The 24,386-nt window shown below is 46.5% G+C and overlaps 1 protein-coding gene across 5 annotated transcripts; it reads right to left on the bottom strand.

Annotated features, from left to right (window-relative positions):
* Positions 1 to 13,338: 13,338 nt before the first annotated feature.
* Positions 13,339 to 23,330, bottom strand: Rnaseh1 (ribonuclease H1). 5 transcript variants are annotated; one of them, NM_001286865.1, is made up of 8 exons: positions 23,115 to 23,329; positions 20,791 to 20,906; positions 19,707 to 19,868; positions 17,247 to 17,346; positions 15,605 to 15,659; positions 15,214 to 15,298; positions 14,636 to 14,760; positions 13,340 to 13,938 (listed from the first exon to the last, which is right to left on the bottom strand). In NM_001286865.1, the coding sequence occupies exons 1-8, from the start codon at positions 23,162 to 23,164 to the stop codon at positions 13,852 to 13,854; spliced, it is 780 nt and encodes a 259-aa protein (NP_001273794.1). In that variant the 5' UTR covers positions 23,165 to 23,329; the 3' UTR covers positions 13,340 to 13,851. The 5 variants fall into 4 exon arrangements, 2 of the variants coding, with proteins under 2 accessions (NP_001273794.1, NP_035405.2); XR_001780440.1 differs by having other exon boundaries at positions 13,339 to 13,938; positions 15,214 to 15,294; XR_001780439.1 differs by having other exon boundaries at positions 13,339 to 13,938; positions 14,636 to 15,294; positions 23,115 to 23,330.
* Between the last annotated feature and the right edge of the window lie 1,056 nt (positions 23,331 to 24,386).

Here is a 24,386-nt window from a genome sequence, read left to right as displayed (position 1 = left end):
ATAGGGATGCATGCATGTGACTCTAGCTCTTGAGAAATTGTGGCAGGAGGATTAAGAGTTTAAGGCCAGGCTGGGCTAATAAGCAAGATTCAGTCTTAAACAGCAGCAGGAGTAACAAAAACATGCTGCCAATACTGCATTTAAAAAAAAAAATGAAGAGAAAAAACCCTACAAAACTTTTGTTTTGTCTTGCTTTTTGTTTTTCTGTGGAATAGCCCTGGCTGTCCTGGACTCGATTTCTTGATGTGCAGACCAGGCTGGCCTCGAACTCACAGACATCCACCTGCCTCTGCCTCCCAAGTGCTAGGACTAAAGGCCTGCACCACCACAAATGGTTTACAAAAACATTCTTAAAGATTTATTTCTTTTGGTTTTGTTTTCTATGTGCATGAACGTTTGCTTGCATGCGTGGATATATATGCTGCACAAGTCTTTAATGCCTGAAGAGGCCAGAAAAAGACATTAGATCTGGAACAGTGGCGAGGCACCATGTGGGGGCTGGTAGCCAAACCAGGATCCCCTACAAGAGCAGCCGGTGCCCTTAACCACTCTACAGGCCCACAAGATATTCTTAAGGTGGAAAGTCATAATATAATCCCAGCACTAGAGAGGCCGGGGCAGATTTAAATTTGAGGCCAGCCTGGGCTACATCATAAGAGAATTTCTCAGAAACAATAAAATCCTTAGCTCACAGAGCATTCCAAAGAGGTAACAGGATGTACCTGGCTCTGTTTAACTGTGGGTCCTGCTGTGTGCTATTAATAATTTATATCTGCTTACTGTGTATCTAACCCTTCTGACCATGGGGGTTAGAGCTTTTACCTTGTTTGCAAGCTAACAGGTTAGCCCTGCCCAGTGCATGGATGTAACCCAGAGAGACCTCACACAGTGATGAGCGGAAAACGTTGCCACACTGCCAGCATTTTGGCATAGGTTCCTGATCCCAGCGCCCAGTGGGCTGGATGGAGAAAGGGAACCTAGAGCTGAGGGAGCCGAGGTCTGCCCTCCATGAGGTCATGTACAGCGAGCGATGGGCTGTGCTTCCTCTACACAGAGTATTGAAACCTATCCTCTGGCATTTTCCTGCTTCAGCAAGGACAGGTTTTTTTAATGTCTTGTTCTTACCTTTGTTGACCTGGGTGAAGACCACAGTGACTGGTCACGTGGCTTGTCTCACCTTAGTAGCAGACAGCTGAGCCTCCCGTGAACCATTAACATATTGCTTCCGCTGTGCCGCTTTTGCTCCAAGCTTCACCGCACTTTGAGGGCCCTATTTCTTGTCCTTACTGTTTGGTCACTTTAGCACGCAGATGGCCGTACTCCAACAAGTCTTTTCAGTTCACACACCTGAGAAGGATTACAGTGGCTTTCACTGTGGCCTGATGTGGGATGCGGCTCTCAGATGTTAATCAGTCTGTCTCCAGCACATTTCCTCCCTCCCAGTTCCTCTCTCTTCCTGTCCTCCCTTTTCTCTCTCTCTCTCTCTCCCTCCCTCCTTGTATCTTGTATCCTCTCTTGTCTCACTCCATTCCTCAACCTCTTTTCTCTGTGTGGTGGCATATTTAATTTATTAATTATATATAATTTAATGTATTAACCCATCTCCCGTTGCTATAACACAAAACCTGAGGCTCTGTTCTTTATAAGAAAAAGATATATTTAGGTCAAAGGTTGGTGAGTTGAGGGTCAGTATTAGCCAGCCTCATCTGTTTGGCCTCTGGTAAGGAACGCCAGCTGCATTGCTTCACAGTAGACAGTGCCATAGTAGAAACATGTTTGAGGGACACAGGAAGCCAGAGATGCAGAGATGGTCTTCTGTTGCCTTCTCTCACAGGAAGTATGTGGAGTCTAGAGAGAACTAATGAATCCTTCTGAGGACAGGGGTCTAACAGCCTGTTAAAGGTCCTGCCATCTCTATTCTGAGGACTGGCATGGACTCTCCACACATGGGTTCTGGGGATGGATGCGAGCCACAGGACAGCTGCCAACAACTTTCTCTACAGCTTACTAGAAAGTCAGAGGAAGGGCTCTTTATGTAACATCTGGCATCCAGTCTTCTGGAAAATTCTAGCCATCACAGCTAAAGCAAAACACCAAACAAACAAACAAAAACCCCGCCAAAAGAACAACAACAAAAAAATCCCCATGGTATCTGTAGGACTGGGATGTTGCTCTGAGCAGCAGCCAGTTAGGGTCAAGACCAGGCAGGAGAGGCCAAAGAGAAGCACGCCAAGACAGATGTCCACACCCATGGCCATGCTGTCCACGCCTCTTGCTTCCTGTGTGTCCAGTAGAGGAGGGACTCAAGGGACACAAGAGGCAGGCAGAACTGCACTTGCCCTGGGTCCTCGGGCTCTCTTCATGGACCCTTCTACTCAGACCAGGCAGGAAAATGTGAAACCCACCCATTTTGGAGCTTAGCTTCAAGCTACTTTCCATGTTAAGGTCAGAACTGAATTAATGTTTTCAAACTGGAAGAGCCCGGAGGGCTTTGTGGGAAATGAAAAATGCTAAGGGGGGTGGGTGGGCATAATAACTAATTGAAGATGCAGCAATGGCTGGAAGCTACGTGAGACTCCGGGGTACAGGAGCTGGCGTTGGACAACAAAGAACGGAAAATAACAGCGCACCTGAAACTCAAGGGCCCATCTATAAATAAGCATGGGTAACCAGAAGACGTGGATAATGAGAATCACTGAGACTGACATGGGTCCTACACATCAAGGAAACCCAGTGAGTGCCTACCAGACAGGAAATAAGTATATTCCTGCCTCTGGCTTAAACAAGGAACAATCCCAGAATACCTTTCGAAGCTAGCTTATCAAATGTTGGAATTTTCGAAGCTGGGTGACAGAGACATAGCTATCTTCACTTGAAAGTGTCCAATAAGATTTTTAAGTTGCTATCTGTGTATTAAGAAACAAACCTTCTGGTGCTGGCGAGATGGCTCAGTGGGTAAGAGCACTGACTGCCCTTCCAAATGTCCTGAGTTCAAATCCCAGCAACCACATGGTGGCTCACAACCACCCGTAATGAGATCTGACACCCTCTTCTGGTGTGTCTGAAGTCAGCTACAGTGTACTTGTGTATAATAATAAATAAATCTTGAAAAACAAACTTATTTAAAAAAAAAAAAAAGGAAAGAAACAAACCATCTGGACCACAGACCTTTAAACTCCAGACCTTGGGAGGCAGAAGGAGGTGGATCTCTGTGGGTTTGAGGCCATTCTGCTCTACAAAGTGAGTTCCAGAACAGCCAAAGCTACATAGAGAAACCCTGTCTCAAAATAAATTTTTTTAAAGATTTATTTATTGATTATTTGTAAGTACACTGTAGCTGTCTTCAGACACTCCAGAAGAGGGAGTCAGATCTCGTTATGGATGGTTGTGAGCCACCATGTGGTTGCTGGGATTTGAACTCTGAACCTTCTTCGGAAAAGCAGTCGGGTGCTCTTACCCACTGAGCCATCTCACCAGCCCCCTCAAAATAAATTTTAAAAAAAAATTAAAAAAAAATAGAAAGGAGGGCTGGGCAGGCCATTTGTGAATTCAATTTTTTAACTGAGAAAAATAAGGTATGGGGCTAGATTTCTCAACAAGGAAGCCATGCCTACAAACAGCTGCTTGGAGGCCACACTCAGCAAAATGTTGTTCAAACTAATTAGAAGGAAAAGCTGCCTCCTGATCCTAATAATATGTCTCTGAAGGAAACATGGATGACATAAATATAACTCTAGGCTCTTTTCCTAGAAAAAAAAATAGGGGCATATGGTCAAGATGTTGAATTATCTCAACCAGCTATGCTCTTGGGACAAAGATTTAAGCAGATCCCACTTGTCCTCAGAGTCAGAATTTCACTGTCCCCCAGACATGCAATGGAACATTTCCATGTCACACTAGTTGAGAGAATTGGCAGGTCTCTTCATCACCTTCTGAAACTGCTGGTGCCCTGGGTGGTGGTGGTGCACACCTTTAACCCCAGCACTCAGGGTTCAAGGCCACTCTAGCCTGCACAGTAAGTTCCAGGCCAGCCTGGTCTGCATATTGAACCTCTCTCAATGAACAAACAAACAAACAAACAAATGGAAATGCATTGGCATATAGTTGCAGATGCCTTTAGGCTTTAGTGTTTTGATCACTTCTAATCCCTGTGGCCTCTCAAAGGCGCTACTTTCCAACACGTGAAATGGCAGACAGTCTAACCACCTTAGGTGAAGAAACTGTTCAATGATGACAAACATTTTGCTATTTGGAGAGGCATCATGGCATCTACTACATCTGAATGTTCCACAAAATATTCTGTGATAAGCCCTATGTAGTGGCACTGGGTAATGGAGTCGTGGAAGGGAGGCAGAAATTCAAGACCAAGTGAAGTAAGCATTGAGGAATTTGATAGCCCAGTCCTAACAAGCAAGGGAATGTACGGGTAATTGATAGAGAAGGTGGATTATGCAGATAGACTTTCATAGAGCGGTTCTCACGGTCACAGGTTCTCACTCAGCAGGTACCTGGCTGCCAGGCCGAGACTAGCAGGTCTCACTGAAAGAGCTAATACCCAACACCATGAGTCTGAGCCATCCCTGCCCCCAGCCTCCGCCTCTATGACAGAGTCCTAATCTCAAGTCCTCCACTCTGTGTTACTTCTCACTAGGGCAACCTGACTTCTAAGTCTCACAGTGGGGTGGGAGAGATGGTTCAGTGGTTAAGGTTTGCTGCTGGTGACTTATAAATCCATCTGTGGCCTCTGAGGGCACCAGACATGTACATGGTACACAAACATACGTTGGGACAAAACATCCACACACATACAAATTAAAATTAAAGAGAGAAAAGAGAAGCCCTAAGAATAGCATTCTCCACCTTTCAGCCTGTTTCATTGGCTACAGAGCCCATCAGTTTGAAGATTTCTAAGGTACAATGCAGGCATCCTTTTCCTGGCTTTTCCTCCACTGTACCTTCCTTCTGTACCATGGTCACTACCCCAGAGTCCTCAGAGTGGGTGTGGTTTCTCTCCCTCCAGCTGTGGGGCAGTCTGTGAAAGCCCTCTAGACTACCTCTGTGACCCGGTTCCTGCATCCCGAGGCACTGAGACAGGCCTGCAGTCTGCTGAAGTTCAAGGATGACACCCTCCTCCTATTTTGCCCCTCTCACTTTACTTCCATCCTTTGCAGAGATTTGGGTGCGGGCACTCAGGTCATTTTCTACAATGGCCCTCCCAAACTCGGGGCTACTCTTCAAGAGGCCTAGATTGACCAACTGCAAGCTAGGGCTCTTTGGATGCAGCTACATATTTCAGCAATATAAACTCCACCCGGTTTTAAAAATCTTGTCAGGTGTGTGCCCTTAGGCGTGGGAAACAAGTGAGCAGCAGGGGCACACACTGCTCACTGTTCTGGGGAGACGCTGATTGCAGCGGCTGGAATGTAAACAAGAGCCCTCAAGCTGATGAAGGGCGCCTGCTCTGACATTTCCTTCCTGTCACACAAGTTTCCTCCAGAGAGCTCTCAGCCTCCACCATCCTCATCAGAACCATCCTGACAGCCCCGTGGGGGCTTCGGCTGTGACAGGAGGTGTCTAAATCCTAGTGGAATCAATTCAACCTACTGCAGAGACACGGCTTGTTTGAAACTGCCTGGAGATGGGACTCACATTAGAGAGGCAAGCCAGGAGTGACTAGAGATCAAGGAAAAGCACCATCAGGGCATCTGAGGCTGCTCCATCCTAGGTGAGCCTCCCTGCTACCTGGCTGCTGGGAACTGGGTGGGTATCCAAAGGCCAAACAAGGATGGCATGTGTGATGCACCTCTGGCTGTGTTTGTGAAGGAGTATCTGGACTGGGTTAAGTCAAGTGGGAAGACTCAGCCTGAATGTGGGCCAAGAGCCAGGATGGAGAAGGCAAGCTAAGTGCTGGCGTTCATCTCGACCTGCATCCTGACTGCACAGGCAGTGTGAGCAGCTGCCTTCTACTCCTCTGCCACGGCTTCCCTGCTGTGGGGGACAGTACTGCCCTCAAACCATGAGCCAAAATAAATATTTGCTTATATGGCTTTTGTAAAGAACTCCGTCACAACAAAAGTAAACAGTACAACATCCCAACACCTTGGTAGCTATTGAAAACATAATATACATAGGAAGAAGAAAAATATATTCCATTCATGTGTACAACTCAAACCCAGTGCAATTAAAAAAAAAAGCCCATGAATGTATTTGTTGCTCTGTGTGTCTGTGTGTGTGCATATGTGTCTGCATGTATGGGTGTACTTATGCCATGGCATGGCATGTGTGTAGTGAGAGGACAATTTGCGAGAGTATGTTCTTTCCTTCCACTGTGTGGATTCCAGAGATGGAACTTGGGTCATCAGCCTTTGCAGCAGGCAACGTTATCTGCTGAGCCGTCCGATAGGCCTCCCCTGCCAATTTTCTGAGCTTGGAGTCAGGGTAACTCTACCCACTTGTTCCATGCTGGACTTTCAAGTTACTTATATGAAGTCATCCCAGACCATCTGCTTCATAGGAATGTGATAGCATGGAAAGGACCTGTGGCCTAATACTGAAGAGGAGGACTCTTGGGACTGTAGCTTACCAGTTTCCAGATCTGGAGAGGCCCTGGGCACCCTGTGAGTTCACACTGTATAACCTGACAACATGACCATGCCATGGTATAGCTAAGTGAAAGGTTTGTATTGCAGCTATGAGAGGAAGAACAGCCAATGGCATCTGAATGAGTCCAGAGCAGAAAAACAAAGCAGTAGTAGACTGAACATGGCCAGGAGACTAGACCTGGCCACCAGAGAAGCAGGAACAGGGCAGAGAGAGAAGATAGAGAGAGGGAGAACGTAGAGCAAAGAGAGGGGAAGGAGGAAGACAGAGAGAGAGCTGGAGAACACATAGCCAAAGTAGCAGGGTTATACGGAGAATTGGACAGCTGGGAGAAAGGAAGCCCTTGAGCTAGAAAAGTGTAGAGTAGTGGGGGGGGGGGCTAATACTCATGATATTGAGGGAGCCTGGAGGCCAGCATGGACTTTGGTGTGCTAATAGGCACCAAAGAGAGCCATTTGTCCCCTTTGCCTTTTGGGATTTGGGGAAATGGAATTTCCTTTGGACTAGGTAACACAACACAAAGAGATGCCTCCCACACACATGGGGACTCGAGCCGGGGCCAAGTAGATAAGGAAACAGAGCACTGACAGAGAAAGCCTCCAGTGAAGCAGTGTCTGGGTGGCATGTAGACAGTAATGGGGTAGGTGGCTAGCAGAGTTTAGTCACCAAGTGAAAAGGGCTTTGCTGAAGGGAAGAAAGAACAAAAAGCGGCCCTTGGCCATGCAGCCTGCAGAGGCTGTGGAATGTATATTAGCTCAGTGATGCCAAGAGATAATCAAAGAAAAGCATCCTAAATGGTGAAGGTTGAGAGACCTATCCCACCCTCAGCAGGCTCTCTCGGATGCACTCCAGCCAATCCCACCTGAATGGGAAGTGCAAGGAGATGGCAATTAGCTCTCAGGCAGTAGGGAGAGCCACAAGTACTGGAAGGAGTGAAATGAGTGTCCTCAGCAGGTGACAGGGCTGCACGCCTTGGAAGTGCAAGGCAATTAGCAGGGAATGCTAAGAGGACCTCCACAAGCAGCTCTGGCACTGGCTTGCAAGAGACAGCCACTTTTCCCGAGCAGGAACAATACTCTTGGCTGCTAATTACTTTAGAAACTGAAATCACTGAATGGCTTTCCTAGCACACCTAAATCCCTGAGTTCACTCCCAGCACACCCACCCTGTCAGTCCATTTTGTGCAGCTTCGGCAGGCCACCAATTAGGGGTCCTTTCCACACCCACTGTGGTCCTGGGCACTGAACCCGGACCTCATGCACCAGGCAAGAACTCTACAGCGGAGCTCTCTCCCCACTCGCCAATGACCAGCTTTGGTGGGTCATTGCCATGTGGTGGGTACACAGAGGCAGGGAGCCGATGAGGGGCAGTGTGGAGAGCAGCTAACAGGGGTGGGTCCAAATGCCTACGGGGGCCGGCATAGTTGATGAATGAGGAAACAATGTTCCAGCCCCCATACTTGAGTCTTCCTTCCATAGCTTATATATCCCAGCAAAATCTTTCAAGCTGTATAAAAATCACAATGTGTGTCCACTTTTCTTCTAGTAAATGACCATGAAAAAACAGTGTGCTCACCAATACCTTTACAAGAAATGACATTATGTAGTACGGGTAAAGAAAGCAAATTAATCCCCCCAAACCCACATACAGTTGTAGCTAAGCCACTTGTTATAGATTAACAGTGTTTGAGCAAGCAAGGTTGTTTTCTCAGCCAATTTCTCTTACCGGCAGGCAGCAAATTGCAGTTACAAAGAAAGGAGTAATTACTTTATTATTTATCTTTAAAAGTAGTCTTGTAAAAATCTTAAGAGAATCACAAATCTAAACTTTTATATAAAAATCAGTCGTATGTACCTTAAATCCTCAGAATGCATATATACTCATCAGCAATCTTTAATAAATCATATCAGGAAGCTGAGGAGGAAAAATAGGTGTAAGAATCAACCATTACCAGTCCAGCCTCAGTGAAAGTCACGTCAGCCCGTGCTGCCATTGTTCTTGTTCCCTGACCATAAAAGGTCCCTCGCTTAACTAATAAGAGTGCCTTTCTGAACTTCAAATTGTTTCCTAAGATTTTCTACATCAGAGCCAGTAGTAAAAACATCTCAACCTAGCTTCACTGACAATGTTATTTTTCCAAATCCTTTCGAAGGGTAGTAGTTATTACTGACAATGTACATCCCTAAGTTCTATCCTAGGGTGGTGATTAAGTCATTAATCTGCCCCAGCAGCCAACTGAATGAGGTCCAGCCATGTTATGTGAGTGCCAGAACTACTGCCCAGTGAGGGGCTGGAAGCCCCCTTAGAGTTGTCATATAATTCTTAGATATAAAGAGATGTGTGGGCAACAAGCAGAACAGACTCCATAACAGCTCAAAGTCCTCCAGACACAGGGTCCTCGGGGCCAATTTGGCTGCGGTAATCCGGGGCCGCATTCCGTGAGTTCCACAGCTATTCGTCCTTCCTCCTGGAAATGGCACATAGCCTTCTTTTCTATGTTTATTTTAAGACAGGACTCTCACTAAGTTGCTCAGGCTAGCCTTGAACTTAGAAATCCTCCTGCTTCAGGTTTGTGCCACCAGGCCCAGAATAGATGAAATAATTCATTAAAACAGTATAATGCCCAAGATATAAGATACAATTTGCAAAATGCATGAAACTCAAGAAGAACGAAGACCCTGGACACTTTGCCCCTTCTTAGAATTGGGAACAAAACACCCATGGAAGGAGTTACAGAGACAAAGTTTGGAGCTGTGACGAAAGGATGGACCATCTAGAGACTGCCATATCTGGGGATCTATCCCATAATCAGCTTCCAAACGTTGACACCATTGCATACACTAGCAAGATTTTGCTGAAAGGACCCAGATGTAGCTGTCTCTTGTGAGACTATGCCAGGGCCTAGCAAAAACAGAAGTGGATGCTCACAGTCAGCTATTGGATGGATCACAGGGCCCCCAATGGAGGAGTTAGAGAAAGTACCCAAGGAGCTAAAGGGATCTGCAACCCTATAGGTAGAACAACAATATGAACTAACCAGTACCCCGGAGCTCTTGATCTAGCTGCATATGTATCAAAAGATGGCCTAGTCGGCCATCAGTGGAAAGAGAGGCCCATTGGATATGCAAACTTTATATGCCCCAGTACAGGGGAACGCCGGGGCCAAAAAGTGGGTGTGGGTGTGTAGGGAAATGGGGGGGAGGGTATGGGGACTTTTTGGATAGCATTGGAAATGTAAATGAGGAAAATACCTAATACAAATATAAAAATAAAAATAAACCAGTATAATGATTTTGTTTCACACAGTTAAGGCGGCTGGGAAGTCCGATATGGATAGGCCATACCTGACAGGCAGGGACAGATGTCTCTCATGGGGAGTAGGCACCTGTCAGTGAAGCTCTCTCTTCTTTTAAAACGTCACAGATAGTGGTGTGGAGAGATGACTCAGCAATTCAGAACACCAGCTGCTCTTGCAGAGGACCAGAGTTTGGCTCCCATCACTCATATCAGGCAGCTCACCTGTAACTCTAGCTGCAGCAGAGAGCCTTGGCTTCTGGCCTTCTCTGGAACCTGGCGTACCTCCCTAACATGAAGTTTTAGTTACTTGTCTGTTGCTGTGATAACACATCATGACCAAGGCAACCCACAGAAGGAAGGCCTTATTTGGGGTTTAGGATTCCAGTGGGATGAGTCCATCACATCACATGGTGAAGCATGGCAGCCGATACCAGACATGGCAGCAGAGCAGCTGAGAGCTCACACCTCAGACTGCAAGAAGGAAGCAGAAGGGCCGTCTTTGTCAGTGTTGTATTGCTGTGAAGAGACACCATGGCCAAGGCAACTCTTATAAAGAAAAGCATCTAATTGGCGCTGGCTTACAGTTCAGAGGTTTAGCCCATTATCATCATGGCGGGAAGGATGGTGGCATCCAGGCAGACGTGGTCCTGGAGAGGTAACTGACAGATCTGCATCTGGATTGACATGCAGCAGGAAGAAGACACTGGGCCTGGCTTGAGCTTCTGAAACCTCAAAGCCCAGCCCCAGCAACACAATTTCTACAAGACCACAATTAATCATGCCACTTCCTCTAGGCCTCTGGGAGCCATTTTCATTCAAACCACCTCAGGGGCCAAACCCAAGATGGGCCAGTCCTTAAGCTCTTAAATCTCACTCATCCTCTGAGTGACATACTTTCTCCAGCAAGGTCACATACCTCCTTGGCCTTCCAAACAGAGCTACCAAATTGGGACCAAGAATCCAAATGCCCTCGATTGTAGTGACATCTCATTGAAAGTGCTACACACATAACTTAAAAAAAGATTAAAGCTGGGCTGGTGAGATGGCTCAGTGGGTAAGAGCACCCGACTGCTCTTCCAAAGGTCCCAAGTTCAAATCCCAGCAACCACATGGTGGCTCACAATCATCCGTAATGAGATCTGACTCCCTCTTCTGGAGTGTCTGAAGACAGCTACAGTGTACTTACATATAATAAATAAATAAATCTTTTAAAAAAATATTAAAGCCACAGATAGACTGGATTTCTGAGTTCTACAGAGTGAGTTTCAGGACAGCCAGGGCTACATAGAGAAACCCTGTCTCGGAAAAACAAAAAACAAAACAAAACAAAAAACAACAACAACAAAACAAGTCAACAATAAGATCCAGGTCAGCTAGGGCTGCCACATACTGACCCCATATCTCAAAATAGATAAGGTTGAAAGTGAGTAAAGATATCCACCACACCTCCATATACACTTGCACAGAGGAATGAAAACACATACAGGAACATGTACACAAACAAAACAAAAACATACACAAAACCAGCAGCATGGGACTCTAATCCTGGCACTTTGGAGATAGGAACAGGTGGATGTCTGGGGCTTGGCTAGCTCAGTGAGCTCCAGGTCCAGTGAGAGATACTTTTTCAAACAAAACAGGATGTGAGGCTGAAGAGATGGATGACAACTGAGAGTACTTGCTGCTCTTATAGATCCAAAGTCAGTTCTCAGCACCAACAAGTACAGCTCCTGTGGATACATACCCTTCTTCCAGCTTTGGAGAGTTCCAGCACACATGTACACAAACATGCAAGTGAAAATGTCAGGTGGTTTTAGGGTGCATTTCAACTCTATGCACCCATTCCATGAGACACGGGGATGCAGACTGACCAACTGTATTATGCATCCATTTCCAAAAAGTAATTTTATTATGAATCACACACCCTTCAAATAGTCAAAGTTGCAAGTGTCATGGGACTTGTCACTGTCCTTAGCAGTGTATTATCCTAGTGTTTGAGCTTGACTGCAATCGACTTCCTGAAAAACACATCAGAAGAGCTGGCACTAGACAATCTTCACACCAAGCCAGAATTGAGGCCTTTGCTCTCAATAGGACAACTTTCTAAAGTTGTCAAAGGAAAGGGGCTGGCTTGGAAAGGGACTATTGGGGAGTAGGAGACAGATAAGACAGAGTCATGGATTGTTAATCATGCACATGTATGAAAATGTAATGAAACCCATTATGTACAATATCTGCTAATAAAATTTTAAGGGTGGAGAATAATTGAGAAAGACAGTGGCATACTCCCCAGCCTACACACACAATGTGAGCTGAGACATGCTCAATGGTAGAGTGCTTGCCCATATTAGAGACTCTATTCATTCCCTGTACACACGGACAGGATACAATGTTAGGTTTTATTCTGGGACATGGTTTCAGGTAGTCTAGCCAGTAGTGCCCACTCCCCAATAGTCCCTTTTCTAAACCACCCCCTTTCCATTGACAACTTCTGAAAGTTGTTCTATAGAGCAAAGGCCTCGATACTAGCTTGGTGTGAAGACTGTCTAGTAGACAGAAGCCTCAGGATGATAGGTGAGACTTAAACTTGCAACACAGTCTAAGCTGACCTTTAACTTCTGACCTTCTGCCTCTGCCTCCCAAGCCTTGAAATTAAGGTGTGTGCCGCCACAGCTGGTTCTAACCAGGATAGGACTTTTGTGTTTATGCACATGTGTGGAGGTGTAGCAGAAGACACCAGATTCTGGGCGACTCTATCACCCTCTGCCCTGTTTCCTTGAGACAGGCTCTCACCGCTGAACCTGGAGCTCAGATTTCGGCCAGGCTGGATGTCCTGCAAGTCAGAAAGTCTCCTGTCTTTATCCCGCACAGCACTGGGGTTCCAAGCAAGCAGGACATTCCCATCTTGCTGCACTCTGCCAGGGTTCTAAGCTCAGGCCAGGTCCCCAGGCTGATGAAGTCTGCACTCCTCCCCAGTGGGCCATCTCTCCCCAGCCCCATACAGGACTCTGAGCTGTATTATTCCACAGATCACACACCAAGCCAGCAGAGACGACATCCTAGTCACTCAGGCCCATCACCCTGCTCTGCCCAAGACACAGTTATGCTTCTTGAGCACTTTCGGAGGCCTACTCTGTGACATGCAAACATGTACAGCTGTCACAGGGCAATCTGAAGGGCAGGCTGTCACTGCTTGTCAGGGATTTGTCCTAGGCTCCAGCAGATGGCCCAGCTTCCCGGTTCCTAAGGAACTCAGAGTCAGCCTTGTGACAGCACTGTCTTGTGTCCCCACCATTTTGTGACCTTCCATTGCTTAAGGGCACTGTGATGATTTGCATGAGAACGAACTGACCAGCCCATCCCTCTAGAGTGACTTTCTCAATTCTAGTTTTGGATAGCAGCAAAGAACACTCACCTCTAACAGTAACTCAAACTAGATGTGTTCTGTGTCATTCCTATATACTTTTATTATAAAAAATAAATAAGGATAATTTCAACATGTTTTAAATTTATACAGTATTTTTAAGAAAAAATAGGCAAAGAAATCTATTAGTAATATATTGATTTTTAAAGGTCTCAGCTGTTCCTTCAAGGTGATCCAGGAGTCAAGGCCACCTGAGTGTAGGCTGTGTCCCACGTGGCCACATTATCTCAGATGCACAGAGATAGAGGGCAGCTGCAGGGGCAGGAGTCTTGCACTTGTGCCTTCTGGAACTTTTAGGCCACACGTACTGACCAGGGTCTCACTGACTCCTACTAAAATCCAGCTGGAGCATTTTGGGACAGACCCTGAAATCTCACAAAAGCAGGATTTAACACTTCCTTTCCATTATGTAAGCACGTCTCACCAAGCTGTGCCACAGGTTACACTGTGTCCTCCATGCACAGCTCAGTGCACGGCAGGGTAAAGAAACAGCCTCTGCCTTGGGTCTGAGTCGGCAGCAGCTCCTCTGCTCAGTCCTCAGACTGCTTCGCTCCTTCCCGTGCCAGTCTGTCGGCCTCTTCATTGCCCACAAATCCTGAGTGACCAGGAATGTGCATCTGTTAAAATAAAAATTCCCCTTTAATTTTTCCGGATCTTTACATGTGCAGTACACGGCTATATCCTATATCTCACACCCAGAGAAGCTCATGTATCAGAAGAGACTGGGGGCCAACAGCAACACACACCGGGGCTGGAGCCATAGTTCAACTAGCAGAGTTAAGTCTGGGGCTCCATCCTCAGTGGCACATAATCTGGGTGAGATGACGTGTGCTTACAATCCCAACCCTGGCAGGACCAGGCTAAAGAGAAAAGAGTGGATGCTATAGGATGCTATCTTCCAGGCGAGGCATGGCTACTGAACTCACGAACACACGTAGCACAGGGCCTACACGGGACTGGACCAGGCAACAGATGGGGAAGTCCTGCCCTCCCTGGGCTTTTAATGGTTGACAAGGGAGGAACAGGCACCGTCTTCAGTGCTGGAGATACTGCTAAGGTGCTTCTGTTCCTGTAAGCAACTGCATTTGTGCTTCTAGAAGCAGCCAAAGAAACAGACTGCACTCAGGGGGGGAAAGGAGGAAGGGCATGCAACTAAAACACACGGTGTGCACCTGCACCCATTCTTGTGTATAACTAACACACACTAACACATACACTAACCTCATGGAAGCTGCTACTTTAACCTAGTCACCAGCCCCTTCCAAACACCATCCTCTCAGCTAAGTCAGACCATGCATGTGACGTGTGACTCACCCACTGGATGTCCATGCCCTGAGTGAGCTCGTCCAGCTCCATGAAGTCCTCCTTGTTGATCACATCTTTCCCTGTACTTGTTCTCCAGCCATTCTTCTTCCAGCCCTGAACCCAGTTAGTTATCCCTAGGGGGACACACGCTCACAGGCTCATTCATCAGGAGGGATGGCCTCTCTTGCTCCACAGTCTTTCCTCACAATGGCTGCTCTTGTTCTGAGTCAAAGCCTGGATGGCTCCCTTCCTTCAGTGCCTTCCCTTGCTCATTAAGCCTTTAGCATACTCCCTAGACCCCCAACCTTTCCTCTTCCTGCTAGCTGCATCCAGTTAGTTGAACATGGGTCTTTCTCAGGGGAAGCCCCACCCCCCCCCCCATGTGCTTCTATGCAACCACCCCTGTGACCTAAAGTTGCTCACACCCTGACCCACGTGTTATGGAGCCAAGGAGCCCAGCTCTCTAAGACAGCAGCTCTAGACTCCTACTCCTCTGAACCTCAAGAGCCTAGGCCACCCAGGGCTGTCCCACTACCCACTACTAGGAAGAAAAGTCCTCTTCTGTCATAGTGCATGGGACAGCTTACCATTGATGGTGAACATGCTGTCTGTGTACAGAACCAGCTTGCTGATGTTCTGAGCCTTGGCTTGCATGATGGCCTTGCAGGCTGCCTTGAAAAACCAAGTCCATAGTCATGTTATACAGAAAACGCTCGCCGTTTTACATTACTGATCAAGTGTTTCAAGACAGAAGCACTCGCTGCACTTTCTGGACCACCATGTTGTCTTCTCTATGTGAGGAAGGGTAAACCTACAACAGCCCATGGCACCTACATAAAATGATTCTGCACTTTTTCTAGAGAATTACTGTCTTTAATGGCCTTTCAATACCTTCTATCTAAGGCAGGAAAGGAAGGGGAAAGGCTGATCTTGTGGTCACAGGGAGGAAAACAGACTCATGTTTATCTGGGAACTTACATGGATCTCGGCCCTCTGGTTTGTCTGTCGCCCAGGAAGCCTTATACCTACATTTCTGTTTCAGAACAACATAAACAATAAAGACAAAATTACAATGCTAACTCCCAAAGCAACTCTTCTCAAAGGATAATAACAAACTAGTGTTCACTTTCGACTGAAACTTAAAACCTAAATACAAACAACAGCCTCAAAATCCAAACCAGGGCTGGGACACAGCTCTGTGGTGGTGTGTTTGCCTAGCACCCACAAGACACTGGCCCAAATACCAACACCTGCAAACAACAGCAAACCCAGAAAACCACACACCTGTGATCCCAGCACTCAGGAGGCAGAGGCAGGAGTGGTGTGAGGCAGAGGCCAGCCTGGTCTACATAGAGAGCTCCAGGACAATCAGAGCTACATAGAGACCCTGTCTCAATAAATAAAAACAAAACAAAAAGATCCAAGTTAAAGATTTAAAGAGTTCATTATGCTATTATTTTCAAGACAAGGTTTCTCTGTGTAGCCCTAACTGTCCTGGAACTCACCCTGTAGACCAGGATGGCCTTGAACTCAGAGATCTGCCTGCCTCTGCCTCCCAAGTGCTGAGATTAAAGGCATGTGCCACCACTGCCCAGCTTTGATGCCATTTCTAATCCCAGCACCTGAGAGGCTAAAGCTGGAAAATCTCCATGAATTAGCACTACCCAGGCTATACAGTGAGACAAAAGAAAACAAACAAAAATTTCACCCTCACTACCTAAGTTAGTTAATATGTTGAATACATGCAAATATTTAAAGTAAACAGATAAAAATACTTTTTAAATTAATTAATGAGCGGGGACTGGAGAGATGGCTCAGAGGTTAAGAGCACTGACTGCTCTTCCGAAGGTCCTGAGTTCAAATCCCAAAAACCACATGGTGGTTCACAACCATCCGTATTGAACCATCCTTTTCTGGAGTATCTGAAGACCCCTACAGTGTTAATAAATAAATATTTTTTTAAAAAATTAACTAATGAGCAATTTATATGAGCTATGTCTGTCAACAGTTCCTGGTGAGCATCAGACCTTGTGTAAGAAAACCTCACAGAATGGCTGACAGACAGGGCCCAGGTAGATATGAATGGTTCAGTTTTACACCTTTGCCTGTGTTCTCTGACTACTTCTAAGTCAAGCATCTTCTAAAAAGTCTAAAAGTCACCAGGTGTGATATGGTAGTATATGCCTGTCATCCTAAGCACCTGTAAGAGACAGAGGCAGGAGGATGTCCATGAGTGCCAGGCCAGTCTGGTCTCATAGTGAGTTTTGGCTAACCAAAGCTATATAATGAGACCCTGCCTCAAAAACAAGCCCAGAAGTCTAGTGATGGGACGGGTTCTAAGCTGGTGCCCTGCCCCCGCATCGCTGCTGGCTGGCTCTTCTACTCACATGCCTTAGTACTTATACAGACCCAGGGAAAGAGCACTGAGTCTCAGTACTTAGCAATGTCAAGAACCAAGCTGTCTGGCACCAATATAAATCAGTCAGTTGCTCTTCTATTCCCAGCCAACACTGTTTACCTAGCAGTTTAGCAAAGAACACAACAATAAGCAGCAAATATATCAATAAGCAAGGCCTGCCCAGGAGATAAACGTGATGCCCACTCAGCCGTGTTTACTTACAAGGGGTGGCCTGGGCCCCAGTAAACGCCAATTCCTGCTCGTGCCCGCTTCCGTCCATTACTGGAGCAACAGCCATCCGTGTAGACAACGACTGACTCTCCTGTAAGAAGAAAGAGTGAGGCCACAGCACCGACCTGCTCAACAGTGACCACTGCTAGAGTTTTTTCTGTTCAGGACAACATGGATTTCCCACTATGGGGTGTGGTCACTTTTTGCTTGTTCCGTACACCAAGTTACTTAAAGGTAGGACAGAACTTCCCACTAGGAGACCTGCTTATACCTCGAGCTAAAGAGGTCCCTCGTGCCTGGCCCCTCCTCTCAAGCTGTCCTCCCAGAGAAAGCAGTGTTTTCAGTGAAGCTAGTCCCATGTGCCAGAAAGCCAACTTTGCTGGCGAGTGGTCTCATCTTCTCTTAGTGCATTTGCCACTAGCTGGAAAGTAGCTCTCACCTTTGCTCCCTCCTTCCAAACATGGTTTGCCCCAGTGGGAAGGGCAGACCTACCCCCTCAGCAGACTGCAGGGAGACAGTGAGTAACAAAGTATCTGGGGTGGAAGAGGGGAAGCCCAAGACCACCACACAGGAGGAACTGTCCAAGGCCAGTGGCCTAAGTCAGCAGGCTCAGGGGATGCATGGAGACCAGTGCCCCTCAAAGAAGCAAGGCTGGGGACATTTGAGCACAGAGGCTGGGCAGGCCTCCTCTGTCAGCTGCACTTGCTTTCCATCCACACAAGCAACCTTTTTATTGCTTTTAGTGCTGCAATGGAACATGGGGACCAAAAGCCCTCAGGGAGGAAAGGGTTTATTTGGCTCACGCTTACACTTCACAGTTTATCAGTGAAGGAGGTTGGGACAAGAACTCCAACAGGGCAGGAACCTGGAGGCAGAAGCTAATGCAGAAGCCATGAGGGGTGCCGCTTACTGGTGTGCTCAGCCCGTTTTCTTATAGAGCCCAGGGGCGGTACCACCCACAGTAGGCTGGCCCTTCCCTATGAATCTCTAAGAAAATGCCCTAGAGACTTGCCTACAGCCATTATGGAGGCCTTTTCTCAGTTGAGGGTGACTTTAGCTGGTGTCATGTTGACATGCAACTCTCCAGCACAATAAGCAGTGAAAGGGTGCTTGTTCATCCTAGATAACTGCCAAACCATCTACTCACACAGCTCTACAGCGTCCTCCAGCTCTCCCTGGAGGTAAAGTACACATGGCTTCCTCTTGGCAAAAAACAAAAACAAAAAGCAAAACAAAAAACCAACTATGGATGTGGCAATGCTGATTCATCTGTAAATACTTCTGGTTTCTGTTCCCAGTTGTGCAAGACAAAAACCAGAAACGTATATACTATAGTTACTAGAAGCACCCAGGTGCCTTTGGAGTTAAATACAGGGAAGGCCCTGGACTCTTTTCCTCAAGGTTCTGAGGCCGGACAAATGCTCAGTTAGAAAAGACATTCTGGTTGGACTCTCCTTCTGGCCCCAGCAGCCTGTGGCTAGGGAAAGAATTCCCAAAAGCTTAATAATTTTGTACTAATTGATTAGCCAGGCCCAGTTGCGAAGGACTCGGATGGCTCCGAGGCTACGACAGGAGGCTGGCAAGTTCAAGGTTAGCCTGGGCTTCAAGGGGAGTTCATCATCCCGGTGGACTGAGAGACCCTGCCACAAATAAACAGCAAGAGGAGAGGGCGGACCACATCAGTAGGAGCTCTGGGCTAGGAAAGCAAAGGCACTTTTTGTTAAAGCCCTCCCTCCAAAACCGAAGGTCTGAGAAATTTCTAGAGAATAGTTACAGAAAAAAAAAAAAAAAAAAAAAAAAGGATGAGTATCAGCCTATCAATTTAAATGACAGATTGGCCATCCAACCACACCCTGAATCCCAGCACTGGGGGGTTGGGCAGAAGAATCTCTAAATAGCAGCCCAACCCTAGCTACACAGTGAGCCTGTGTAGCAAAAACAAAAAAGCAAAACCAAAACCAAAAAAACCCAAATAACAAAACAAAAAACACACACACACAAAAAACCCAAAAGCAAAACACCACCACCACCACCACCACAACCCAGCTTAAACTCTTTATTTAGAAAAGATTTCTAATTTCTTATAATTGCATTAAAAATTCTGAACCCTGCTGGGTGTGGTGGCACACACCTTTAATCCCAGCACTTGGGAGGCAGAGGCAGGGGGATTTCTGAGTTCGAGGCCAGCCTGGTCTACAGAGTGAGTTCCAGGACAGCCAGGGCTACACAGAGAAACCTGTCTTGAAAAACCAAAAAAAAAAAAAAAATCTGAACCCAAGAAAGTTTCAGGGAGGACAGTGGTAGCTTACTCCTTAGATCTCTGCGTTGAGGAGGCAGAGAGGCAGGCAGGTCTCTACGTTCCAGGCCTGGTCTACAGAATGAGTTCCATGACAGCCAGGACGAGACGGAGAAACCCTGTCTTGAATCTCCCGCCTCAACAGAAAGGCATACCCATATAAGAAAATGCGTCCTTGCTCACTACAGCCGAGGGCTCGGTGTCCTGTCGTGTGTGCTTCGGCCCTGGCTCTGGAAGTTCTTCCCCTTCACCCAGGGGCTCCCGAGGCCGCTTGCTGGTCTTCGCCTGTGACTTCTGCTCATGTGCACTTTCCTGCCCTGAAAGAAGATTCCAAACCAGAGAGTATATGAATGTTGAAGAACCAAAACTTTTGGAAGTTTTTAACATTACTGCCCTAGACTGGGGCACTCTAGATGTGTAACCTACCAGAAGGGATAACTGCGAACAAACCATCCCAGACCCTGGTGCCCCAGGAGCTCCAGAAAATCTAAGGCTCCCACTGAAAATAATAGTTAATGAATGAATGAATGAATGAATGAATGAAAAAGTTCCTGAAACCCCACTTCCCAAGGGTGGTTCAGATAGTTGTTGTTGTTTTTTTTTAATGTTCATTTGTTTTTGTTGTTTTCTTTTTATCCAGTGTTCTAAATTACAGTCAGCGTGCTGATCTGAGTCCTGTGTGTGATCTAAATCTAATGTCCCTTAGAGTAGGCTTCCGGTACTGTCTATGACAAATGAAATGCAAAGAAACTTAGTGGTATAACCATATGGTCTATGGCCTAGCAACGTTGTGAGCACTTGTGAGTATTCAGCTGGAGGTCTGAGTCCTAGAACTGATAACATTGCTACTGCAGGAACCGATATGTACTTAGTTCACTCCTACAGGACCCTACGATGTAGGACAAGTCTGGAACTGGCTGTCATTCATGCCTTAAACTCCCAATCCTAGGTACCATATACCTGGCTGAACCACACTCTTCTTTTAAAATTACATTTTAAAATCTTATTTATATTTATGTGCGCGTGTGTTACAGGAGACTATGAGTCACGCAACATGGATGCTTAGAATCAAACCGTGACCCTCTGAGCCACATCTCTAGCCTCTGAACCACCATTCATGACAACTTTAATGTGCACGGAAAATAGACAGTCACCTTCTCTACAGAAGCAGTGATGTCGGGCACGCAGAGGGCTTTTCATAGCTTAAAACGTTACACTGACGTGAAGTAACTAACATACCTTTTGAACCATCCGGGCTTGAAGAGCTCCTGACAAAGGCCCAGGCCTCATCTTCTGTGGCAAATTTCTTAAACCTGGCAGCAGGAAACCGGTCCACCTGGGCTTTGCACTCACTCCTGCAAGGGTGTGTACATTAGCCAGGCTTCCTTCCTCTTCAATTACATCCTTTCTCATTTTTTTTAACTTAACTTTATTTTTTACTATTTTACCTCATCTATTTACAGTTGTCATGTTTTACTGCAGTTTTAGGTTTACATCAAATAGGAAATGAAAGTAGAGAGTTCTCTTGAGCTTCTGCCCCGCAGTGCCCTTTATTTGCACCAGGGATCAGTCGGTGTTGTAAAGCCTACAGGTTTAGTGAATAGATGATGCCAGTGAACTACATTAGCACAGATGCAGAACAATCTCATGCCTTAGAAACCCCCCACAGGGGGCTGGGTGGTGGTGCGTGCGTGCCTATAATCCCACACTTGGAGGCAGTGGCAGGAGAAGCACAAGTTCAACGCCACACGAATCTATGTGCAGGTTGCAGGCCAGCCAGTGCCTCATAGAAACTCAGTCTCAAAAACACCTGAGTTTGAGAGTGCACACCTGTGATCCCAGCACTTGAGAAGTAGAGACAAAGGGTCAGAAGTTCAAGGTCACCTTTGATTTATAGCTAGTTCAGTTGAAGGCCAACCTAAGACACACAAGACCCTGACAGGAAACAAAGCCTGTCTGCTTTCACAGTCACCTCTCCTCAGTTCGAAGCCCTTAAAAGCACTGATTTGTTTTGCAATCTCTACTAGTTCCAGGATCCCATATAGTCGGAATCCCACACTGTAGATCATTTCAAATTGGCTTTTCCTTTTAGCAGGGTATAGTTAGTGCTTCTTCATACTATTTCATCTTTCATAACTCATTTCAAGTCTGCATAATATTCCATAACTTTACCAACTCACTGTCTACTGGAAACTTGGCTTCCAAGTTTTGTCAATTATGAATTAAATCTCCGTACATGATTAAGTGCAGCTTAATGTGAAGGCATAGCTTTCCCCATTTTTTTATTTCCTCAAGACAGAGTTTCTGTGTGTAGCCCTGGCTGTCCTGAAACTCCTTTTGTAGACCAGGCTGGCCTGGAATTCAGAGATGCACATGTCTCTGCCTCCCAGCCTCCTGAGTGCGGGGATTTAAAGGCTTGTGCCACTATGCCTGGCCCAGTGTCTTTTCTAGAGCAGGAGTTTTTAACTGAATGAAGTTTAACATACAAGGACTTTTCATGGATTATAGGTTTGGTGTTGTATGGTGAGTCAAAGGGATCTGCTGTCAATTCCTTGGGACAAAGGTCACACCTCAATTTGGTTTCATTTTACATGTTAAGACCTGACAGCCCATTCTGCTAAATGCCATCCAATCCAAATAGCATACTAATACCACAAGGTCTTCCACAACTCCAGCACATACTAAAATTTTGTTATCTTTAAGACTCAATCACAGAAAAAGGGTTGGCAGTGGATATATTTCTTCCTTAGTACTGTCTCAGCTGTGCCTAGGGAAACATCCAGGTCACAGGGACAACAAACCTTGATATTAGAAGTTAGCTGTCATATACTCCCAAACCTGGACTTAAGCCCCGATTCTGCCTCTCATTTGACCTGGGAACTGCCACAGTACCGGTGAAACTGAAAACTTCATCTTGCCTCCAAGGGCTGCGACATGGATCCAAAGGCAAAGACCAGCTTCTGGCTTGAGACTCTCCACCTCTCCCCCTCCCTCATCTCTTCCACAGCCCATGCTGGCCTCTAACTTGTAGTGATCCTCCTGCCTCCACCTCAACAGTGCTGGAATTACAAACATGTGACAACACATCTCACCACGATTTTCCTTCTTAAAAACAGTCGGGGATGAGGATGTAGCTCAGCTGCTGGCCTAGTATGCACAAGCCCTGGGTTCAAACACCTGCAGTACACAAATTGAGCATAACGGTGCCTATCTGAAATCCCTGCGTTTGGTTAGTGAAGGCAGAAAGACCAGAAGTTCAATTTGGCACATAATCGGCTCGAGAAAAGTCACCCAGTAGGTATGAAAAATGTTTAAAAGATGAAAACACGAGGAAGTTGGGCGTGGTGGCCCAAACCAATGAGCTCAGCAGTCTGGACTACATGAGGTCCTGTGTCAAAAAACAAAACACCCACACACAGGAACGATCAGAACGTGGGAAGCCTTGTGTAAATTCTGGCTGCGGTGACCATGTGTTCTCTTTGGGAGGATTTGACTACAACACGGAAGGGCTAAACGAGCTGTTAGGTGTTTAGAATAAAGGGCTCCGCCAGGCTCCGTCTCACCAACTCAGGAAGACTCCGGTCCTGCGGCCTCTCCTCACCGCATAGAACATCCCGAGCCCGCAAATGCCTCGCCTCAGGCGTACGACGGCCAGTGTCACTGTGCGGGACAGCGGCAGCAGCCAGCGCATCACTCACGCCAGCGCGGCAACCCACATTGCTGCCCGCGAGCCTCCCGCCGGCGAGCCGACACACTTCCGGCTCAGGAAGGTGACGTCGCGAGGCGCCCGTCGCGGAGAGGGGCGGGGCCGAGGATTGTGTCTTCGGTTTCTTAGACGTCGGTGGAGACGTTCGGCCTGGAGACAGAGGTGTTTCCCAGCTGCCGAGTGCCTAGTCCAATCCCAGCACAGCAAAACTGATTTGGAAGCGAGAGGAAGAGGGGAAAGAAGGAATGAGAGGATGATGGCCGAATGAGGGAATAGATGTGAAGACAATGAGCCCCTGTAAAACTACATCCCATATTCTAGGATGCCCAACTCTGCAGAATAGGGTTCCCCTCCCCTTTGCCAGCAATGAATGAGAAGATGTCATGAATACATAACAACACTCTGGCCATATAATTCTGGACTACATAGAATGAAGCAAGTCACTGTTGCAAACTGGGGAATCGTTTTTATAACCCAAAATCAACTAAAATTTTAAAATCTACTCCTTAGGGACTACCAAGGCGACTTTGAAAGTGAAGGCACTTGCCACCAAGCTTAACAACTCTCCCACAAGTTGTCCTCTGACCTTCGCACATATGCACCAATGATAATGCACGCACACACCAACACATAGATGCAATTTTAAAGTAATAAATGTATATTCCTTGAAGTCATGAGTATGAAAAGTTTTTCTAAATATAAAGAAAAAATAGGGAAGGGAAAATTTCCCTTTAATGGTTGTCTCTGATTGTTTGCCCTTCAGCCAGCTGTCGGTGTGGTTTGTAGAATGTAAAGCAACTCTACCCTTCTCTTTCCTTTAGAAATCAGTTGTTTATTTATGTATTACTTTAGTTCATGTGTATGAGTGTTTCGCTTGCATCTATGTTTGTGCCACAGACATACTTTCTGCCCACAGAGGTCAGGAAATGGCATTGGCTCCCCTGGGATTGGAACTCAAGCCTTTGCAAAAGCAGCCACTATTCTTAATGAGTGAGCCATCTCTCCAGCGCCACCAGAGTTTTTGTTTGTTTGTTTGTTTTTTAATATTTGAAGCCAGACATGGTGCCTCAAACCTATTATCCCAGTACTGTGTAGACTACAGCAAGAGGATTACTGCAAGTTCAAGGGC

The sequence above is a fragment of the Mus musculus genome, chromosome 12 (genome assembly GCF_000001635.26).
Source record: "Mus musculus strain C57BL/6J chromosome 12, GRCm38.p6 C57BL/6J".
Lineage (NCBI taxonomy): Eukaryota > Metazoa > Chordata > Mammalia > Rodentia > Muridae > Mus > Mus musculus.
This window is presented reverse-complemented; position numbering and strand designations above follow the sequence as displayed.